Source organism: Cotesia typhae, unplaced genomic scaffold, assembly GCF_013202065.1.
Source record: "Cotesia typhae breed Kobodo isofemale line unplaced genomic scaffold, CoteBio_Ctyphae contig_30, whole genome shotgun sequence".
Classification (NCBI taxonomy): domain Eukaryota; kingdom Metazoa; phylum Arthropoda; class Insecta; order Hymenoptera; family Braconidae; genus Cotesia; species Cotesia typhae.
The window spans coordinates 75,163-84,076 of record NW_027423739.1 but is presented as its reverse complement, the minus strand read 5'-3'; the positions used below and the strand labels follow the sequence as shown (position 1 = coordinate 84,076).

At 36.8% G+C, this 8,914-nt stretch overlaps 2 protein-coding genes across 2 annotated transcripts; one reads left to right on the top strand and one right to left on the bottom strand.

The window, feature by feature from the left end:
- Positions 1 to 1,612: 1,612 nt before the first annotated feature.
- On the bottom strand, positions 1,613 to 2,335 carry LOC141525987 (uncharacterized). Its single transcript, XM_074240697.1, has one exon. The coding sequence runs from the start codon at positions 2,333 to 2,335 to the stop codon at positions 1,613 to 1,615; it is 723 nt and encodes a 240-aa protein (XP_074096798.1).
- A 2,885-nt stretch (positions 2,336 to 5,220) lies between these two features.
- On the top strand, positions 5,221 to 6,656 carry LOC141525986 (uncharacterized). The gene is made up of 3 exons (XM_074240696.1): positions 5,221 to 5,442; positions 5,619 to 6,203; positions 6,391 to 6,656. Exons 1-3 carry the CDS (start codon positions 5,259 to 5,261, stop codon positions 6,654 to 6,656), a joined length of 1,035 nt encoding a protein of 344 aa, XP_074096797.1. The 5' UTR covers positions 5,221 to 5,258.
- Positions 6,657 to 8,914: the final 2,258 nt, after the last annotated feature.

The following is an 8,914-nucleotide window of genomic DNA, read 5'->3' as shown; positions in this document are numbered from 1 at the left end:
ACAAAATTGATGCTAAATGGTATGGAAAGTTGGGGATGGCTGGACATAAGGGCTATGACGAAAATGCAAGGAAAATATGCCAAAATGGTGTTAGGAGCAGCGAGGAACACCTCGATGTACATCTGGAGAGCGGAGCTAGGCTTAGAGAGTATAAAATATATCTGCAGGAAGAGAGCTATCAAGTACTGGGGAGATATACTAGCGATAAAAGAAGGTAGATGGCCGAAAGTATGTCTGATGAAGGAGATGAGATGTATTATCAATGACAGACCAACCAAATGGGGATGTAAAGTGATCGAGAGACTACAGAATATGGAGACAGTGGAAGTTTGTCGTTGTATCTGGGAGGGAGGTAAATAGGAAGCAGTAGTAACAAAACTGACAGAAGGTCTTCCCTTGTGGAAATAATTCTCTGAAAAAAATCTTGAAAAGTCTTTATAACTCTGAATAAGACTTTTTGAAAGTCTTCACAGCCCTAACTAAGTAAAGGAAAAACTAAATAAGTCGTCAAAACTCAACAAAACTCTTCAAAAGTCAAATTTTCCCTGTAATTTCGGACTTTCTCAAAGAGTTATTAAGACTTGATAAGACTTATTCAGATTGACAGGAAAAGAAGAGAATATTTCTTTTCAAAAAAATTACTTATCAGAATTAAATAAAATTGAAAATAAAACTATAAAAAAGAATTAATGCATGTTTTGTAAAAATTTTTTTAAAATAATATTTTCATCACGAAAATACTTTGATGGGCATCGAACCACTCATAGTTGAGCAAGTCAAAACATCAACAGCAAATGAAGTGCACTTGCTGTTGGAAACAGATACTACTCAAAGAGTAAATCCAATCGGTATTTAATTTGGACTATCAAATATTTAAGTCAACTTTCCAGGTAGGAGAGAGTTTTCTAACCACACGCCATCTTAAGGGGTTCCCTTCCCTTTGTCTAACAGGACCAATCTCTGCCGCTTCCAGACCGTAGGAAACGTGCCGGTTGCCAAACACTCATTGTAGGTGCTCATAAGTATGTGCGGATATTCTAGGGCTACAATCTTGATCACCGAGGCTGGGATGCCATCGGGGCCTGGTGTTTTCCCAATCTTGATGGTTTTTGCTGCGTCTTGCAATTCCTTTATAATGAAGGGTGTTGTTTTGCTGGTTTTTGCATATCGTCTCTTTTCTCGCGGTGGGTGTTCGGGAAACAACTCCGCCACGATGCTGTTCATTGAAACAGGAGACTTCGGCGCTTCCGGAGACGCCTTCCCAAGTCGTTTAGTGACAATTTGGTAGGCTTTACCCCAGAAGTCATTGTTTAGGTCGTTGCAGATGTCTTTCCACAACACCACTTTACTTGCTTTGATGGCTTTATTCAAAGCCTTCTTGGCCTGTTTGTACTCCATCGAGTATATTATGTCTTGGTCAGTGGAACGTTTTGCTGCTCTCGTTGCTCTCCAACGTAGTCCATAGCATTTTTTCCGAAGATCTGCTATGTCTTGAGTCCACCAATACTCCGGCCTATAGGAGCCTCGCCTCTTCATCCGTGGCATGGAAGCATCGCATGAGGCGGCGATCAGTCCCATCACTCTTGACACTAAATTTGTCGTTTCATTACGGCTATTCAGAGTCGGGCTTTCCTAAAAAGTAGACGAACTTCGTGTCAGAGAAGTTCGCTGCTTCTCTAAATCGAGCTTCCTGACATTCCACTTCCGCGGTTGATAATCGTGTTACCGGAACGGAAGCAGTTTGAATGCTGAATGTCACATACTGATGGTCGCTGCCACTATATTCTTCGGATACAGTCCAGCCTTCAATCATGTTCGCAATCTTTGGAGTTGCCAACGTAATGTCGAGTATAGATTCCCGGTATCCTGGTCTTCTAAAGGTGGTAGTACTTCCGGTGGTCAGTACTATGAGGTCCGTTCTTGCTGCGAAGTCCGCTACTTCGTCTCCTCTGGAGTCCGAGTATTCAGCGCCCCATTTAGCCGATTTCGCGTTGAAATCACCAGCTACGATGACTTCTCCGTCGAACTTGTCGATAGCGTCCTCTATGTTTGCCATTTTCTGGCGGAACACACTAATCCCTTCATTGGGTGAAAGGTAGACGCTCTCGAAGTACGTCGTGTGGGTTTTGATCCAGACGAAGTCCTCTTCGCTTCCGCTGTCGTTGACGGTGGTCTTTTTCGAGTTAGCGATCCAGATTGCTGCCGTGCCGGATTTATCAGCGAACCACGTTCTATTCTGAATATTCAGATATTGTTCGGAGATAAGGCAGATGTCAATCTTGTCTTCGAAGACACGTTGGCGCAGCAGGTTTTGCGCTAAGGCGCACCTATTCATGTTGCCCTATAGTATGCGTGTCATTTTTAACTTCTCGTGGCTTCTGCTAGCGCTATGCGGAATGCCTTGTAAGCTCCGGTACCAGGAATATGGCATATATCGTCTTTGGCATCTTTGTCCGGAGTGCAAAGGAAGCAGCTTGGCTTCTCAGTGCAGTTCACGGCCCTGTGATATTTTCCACCACATTTGTAGCAGCACCGGGTTCTGTCTGGTCCCGCACACTGCTGTGTGTGGTGTCCGAACCCGAGACACTTAAAGCAGCGCGTCACTTTTGCAACTTGGCGTATGCGGCAGTTAATCCAGCCAATCTTTATACGGGCCTTGTTGAGGGCTTTAGTCGCATTGGCTTCGTCGATCTCGCAGAAGGCTGCCCGATTACCTCGTGGTGTAGGTTTTGTCAAATTCACCCGTTTGATCTCTAGGCTGTCTTTGAATTCACGTTTAAGTGCTTCGCGGACTTCGCTCTCGGTAGAGATTTCATCCAGGTCGAGGATCTCAATCGTTGTTGGTGTTAGCGTTTTGACCGTGCCGATGTTTGCAGTGACTGACCTTACTGCATCGGCGAAAGCCTTGCTGTCCTCGGTCTTTCGAGCCATTTCAAGGAGAATGCCTCCGTGCCTCGTCCTTTTGATAGACCTTATGTCTACTCCAGTCTCTGTCGGGCTAACCTTGGCCTTGATTTCCTTGAGGAGATCGGCGTACGTTCGCCCTTCAGCTGGTTGGACAAGCACAGCCTTTGTTCTTGTCTTTTTCCTTCTCGGTTTTTTTGAGCCACCCTTACTTGGCTGGTTTTGGGCTACAGTAGTTTTTGCCCCTGGCTCCTGTTCTCTTTTCTTCTTTTTCTTTTGCCGTGTCACCTTGATCCAGGTATTATCCCGGGCTGTCTTTTTCTGTGCCGGCTTGTTAATTTCAGAGGAAGGGCTGGGTGTAGACAGCAGCCTCTTCTTTTTGTTCTCTTTTTCTTGCTGTGGTTTCTCAGGAGTGACCAATAACGCTTGTGGTTATGTGGTCGTCTCCGGAGATGTTTGCGTGGGTGTCGCCGACATCGATGCTGGTTTGTTGGCCAACTTATATGCCGTGGCAATGGACGCTACTAATTTTCTGAGTTCATGATGGAGATTTCTCTTGTCCTTTATGAACTCAGTCAACTCTTCGATCTTGCTGCCGAGCCGTTCCATTGGCGATTGTTGGCCGATGATAGTCGGTAGAGAGTTGATCCTCCCTCGATACGTGTTAGTGTTGACGGGAGCAACAGGTCTTCCCCTTCTTGGAGGAACGCCTGTTTGCTGTGCGTTTACTTCCATCTGGGGTATTTCAGTACTCCCTGTAGCATTGCTAGACAGCAGAGCCATGGGGTCCACTCTACTGTTCAAACGGTCGCTTGATAACGTCGAGTTCAGGCCCGCTTGTACGCCTTCCCTCGCCGGTACTGAGGTATCCCCCCTCTGCACCGTAGACGATGTTTGAATATTTTCTGACATTTCATATCATCTTTTTGCTAGGTTTTGGTCCACCCCGAGTATTTTATTTCCTCGGTACCCGACGTATCTGGCGCGCAGGTATGACGAGTATTCCCCTATCCGCCTCCTGGGGAGGCGCCCAATGCGGTCCCCCCAAGCCCGACACGAGGTATGTATATATGTATGTATTAGGGTGATTCAAAAAAAAAGAATATTTTTTTTTTCATTTGGTACTCTGAAAAATAGGTTCCTAGACACCTCTAAGAAAGCCTCTCTAAGCATGAGTTCTTAATTGTAACGGGAAGGTCCTCCTTCTTACAGTTTTCTATTTTTTCTTATTATCAGATAGAAAAATTTATATCTCGCTTCCAACTACTTGAAAAAATATCTTGTTCCTTAGATTTTGTAGGAAATTGAATGCTTTACAAAAAAGGTCTCTTACGATTTTTTCGTAAACCCAACCGTTTAAAAGATATTAACGGTTAAAGTTTGATTATTTTTGGGAAAATTTTTTATTTCTTATGAATTTTATAACTCAATGAAAAAAAATCATTATGAATGATGAAACTCATAGTTTTGTAGGAAATTTACTGCTCTATAAAAATGGTCTCTTATGATTTTTCGATCAAGTTGAGCGTTTACGAGATATTCATCGTCAAACATCAATGCATATCAATTTTTCTAGTTTTTGATCAATAATTCGAAAAATTTCAATTTATTCTGTGAGTTTCAAGGAAATTTAGACAAATTTGAGTTTTTATTATAAAAGCAACTCCTATAGATGTTTTCTGTTCAAAAATTCATTTGAAAGTTTTTATTCTAATAATATTTTTTTTTAATTTTATCTTTAATAATTTAAAATCTTAATCGCGTTGTCATTTATTATTATGAAATTTGTTCAGTGCGTATTTTTAAATTGTTTTTCACAAAATATACATAAAATTTTCGTTCGAGGGGATTTTTGTTTTGAATTCCATTTCTTCTTCTGTTTGTCTTCTGAAACTAACGCCATCTATGTTTTTTACTCTCAACTATCTTCAGTATCTACCCATTTAATACCGTATTTTCAGTGTTCCTAAAACTGATCATCTTGAATACGTAATAAAATAATTCATTTTAAATAAGTCTTATAATCATCACATAAATTTATTTATCATCAATTAACCTACAATGAATAAAGAAATACGTTTTATCGGAATACCTCTACAAAGAATTTCGGAACGTAAGTTACCAAAAGTGAAAGAGGTTATGCGTGTGTTTTTCTACCAACTTAAAATTTTAAAGTATTCAATCAAACAAAGTGCTAAAAATTCAGTTGACCAAGTTATTGAACTGTGGAGAAAAAATTAGATTCCAACTAGTGGAGCTCCTAATGCAGTCAAAAATTTCTTCGCTATCACAGTCAATGGTTAAAATTACAAAAAAATTTCGATAAAAAGAATTCAGCGCAAAACCAAAAGGAAATGAAATTTCAGACTGATTTTGAACAATTATTCGACATTGTGAGCGAAAAATCCTTAAAAGTGCTTGATGATAATATTAGAAAGTTGTATTTGGATCAAAAATTCGGTACCCATAAAGAGATTCTTTCTAATAATGTACCTGTATCAAACTTAACCACAACTATGATGGGAATAGATGAGAGTAGTAAGTATCTGAGATATTTAATTATTATAAAGTCAGGTAGTAGTGTAACTTTTCATAGATGACTAGATGACATTTGACTAGACAATTTTTGGAGTCCTTTCTTAATTATTTGTCATCAAAATGAATAAATTCTATACATTTTCTTCGTTTAATTTATAAAACAGATCTTATTCCAGACTTAGATCAACCGTCTACCAGTCATGCGATTGTTCCAAGTGAAAAATCAGAGTCGTTCTCTACGTATACATTAAGTGGAGTTACAAATTTTGGATCTGATTCAGAGTATGAACCTCCAATTCCGACAAAACGAGCAAAACTTGATGTCTTAACTCCTGAAGTCATTTTTGGACTCGACCGAGCTAATGTCAGCAGTAGAAATGCGATGTTTATTATTGCTCCGGTTTTACTAGCAGTAGGTATTAAAATTGAAGATACAACGCTCAGTTATAGTTCAATTCAACGAGCTCGTATGCTTCAAAGAGAAGACATTGCTAAAGGACTTAATGACAACTTTAAGACACACGATAAATACGTTGTGCATTGGGACGGAAAAATGCTGAATGACCTTGTTGGATCAAAATCTGTGGAACGGCTACCAGTTATTTTAACTGCATTTGGTACCGAACAATTACTTGGGGTTCCAAAAATGAATTCTGGGACGGCAGACAATCAAACATCAGCCATTTTATCGACATTGAGTGAATGGGGTATTACTAATTATGTTAAGGCGATGTGTTTTGACACGACGGCAGTTAATATAGGTAACTTATCAATGATAATTTAATCTAAAAAATATTTAATTATTAACGTTCTAGTTTAATTTTTATTGCTTACTGAATTTCACTTTTGAAATTATTGAGAATTATTTACTCATTTGGATTTTAAATATAATCTACAATTTGTTGAAAATATTAAATTTAACGATAGTTATCTATTTTCTTTATACAGGAATTCATAACGGTACATGTAAGGCAATTGAAAAGACTTTGGGAAGAGAGTTAATCTGGTTACCATGTCGTCACCACATTTTTGAGATCATATTGAGAAGTGTATTTGAAGTATATTGGCCTGTGTCATCTGGGCCAAACGTACCAATGTTCGGAAGATTTAAAAAATCATGGGATGAAATAAATAAAACTAATTATAAATCTGGAATTGAAGATACTGTTGTTGCTGATATCATTTTGGATAAAAAAATGAAATATCTAGTTTAATTGCACAATCCTTACAGGTATGATTTAACTGCGATTTTAAGAAAAAAATTTTCTTGTTTCTGACAAATTTTTAATTGTTTTTGATAGTTACTACAACCCCGAGATGACTATAAAGAATTGTTGGAATTGTCGTTGATTTTCCTTGGAGAAATGCCTCAAGAAGAAATTTTTTCAAACGTCCTGGTGCAATTCATCATGCTAGGTGGATGGCGAAGGCAATTTACAGTTTAAAAATGTTTCTATTCAGAAATGAATTTAAACTTTCTAATAAAGAATTGGACGGTCTTCGGCAAATTTGTATATTTATAGTTACACTGTATTTAAAAGCTTGGTTTTCATCAACTTCTGCAACAACTGCTGCTAATCATGACTTGCAGTTTTTGAAAAATTTATTCGAGTACAAAAATATCAATTCATTGATTTCTTCAGCAACTTGTGAAAAAATGATTTTGCATTTATGGTATTTAAGTGATGAACTTGCCATTTTATCATTATTTGACGATACCGTTTCATTGGAAGTAAAAAAATATTGTTGGAGCTGTTAATACTCGTAACGGTACAGATTCTAAAGCTAAAAATTTATAATTGATAAAAACGATTTGAATTCATTAACGCAAAAAGTCTGAGTGACTTTGTTTCTAAAAAGTCTTTAAATCTCTTTAAAATCTTTGATTTATCATATGACTTCCTTGATAAAGATATTGAATCGTGGCCTACTAATGACAGTTACATTGAAAATAAAGAATACTTTAACCAATTGAAAGTTGTTAATGATTCAGCAGAACGAGCTGTTGCATTAGTTAGTGAGTATAATCAATGCTTGACAAAAATGAAGAGCAATTCCAATACTTATTGCAAATTATCAAAGAACATCGAAAAAACTACCCAAACTGCAATAGAGGAAATTATTTACAGTAAAAGTGTACCGTTATGTTGAAAATATTGAAAATTATATGGCAGTTGATAATTAAATAAATAAATTCTTCGATAAAAAAGTGAAACACATGTGAAACACACTAAATTGAATTATATATTTAAAAAAATGCACTAATTTTTTGTTTTAATGTAATCAAACATGTCCAAGACTAAAAAAACTAATTAATAAAAATAGTTCATAACATATTTCTATTCATAGAAACTCAAATTTGTCTAAATTTCCTTGAAACTCACAGAATAAATTGAAATTTTTCGAATTATTGATCAAATACTAGAAAAATTGATATGCATTGATGTTTGACGATGAATATCTCGTAAACGCTCAACTTGATCGAAAAATCATAAGAGACCATTTTTATAGAGCAGTAAATTTCCTACAAAACTATGAGTTTCATCATTCATAATGATTTTTTTCATTGAGTTATAAAATTCATAAGAAATAAAAAAATTTTCCCAAAAATAATCAAACTTTAACCGTTAATATCTTTTAAACGGTTGGGTTTACGAAAAAATCGTAAGAGACCTTTTTGTAGAGCATTCAATTTCCTACAAAATCTAAGGAACAAGATATTTTTTCAAGTAGTTGGAAGCGAGATATAAATTTTTCTATCTGATAATAAGAAAAAATAGAAAACTGTAAGAAGGAGGACCTTCCCGTTACAATTAAGAACTCATGCTTGGAGAGGCTTTCTTAGAGGTGTCTAGGAACCTATTTTTCAGAGTACCAAACGAAAAAAAAAATATTCTTTTTTTTTGAATCACCCTAGTATGTATGTGTGTATGTATGTATGTATGTATGTATGTATGTATGTATGTATGTATGTATGTATGTATGTATGTATGTATGTATGAGCGATTTCACCGCAGTTGGTGTTATTCGAAAGGGCTTTGCCAATTTTAGATTTTCTGAAAATTTGACCCGATTCGGACTGATTGATTTTGAGCAATTTGGAGAAATCTAAATAAAAATAGGAAAAAAATTTTTTTCAGAAGTGGTTTTTTTGGAATAACTTTTAAACTGCTCAACCGATCGATTTCAAAAACTAATCAGCTCTTAACCTTGAAAAACCATGTCGATCGCTGCCAATCCGGTTAAAATCGTTTCATTCGTTCGAGAGATATCGTGCAGGAAAGAAAACCGGAAAACGTGTTTTTTCGTTTACTAGAAACTAGAAATTTCGGAGTTACTCCGAAATTTCTAGTTTGACGAATTAAAACTTTGAAATTCTTAATGAGGCTGAATAAACTCCGTAGATTGCCGCTATCCGTGTAAAAATCGTTTCATTTATTCAAAAGTTATTGCTGTTTAAAAATTCAAAAAA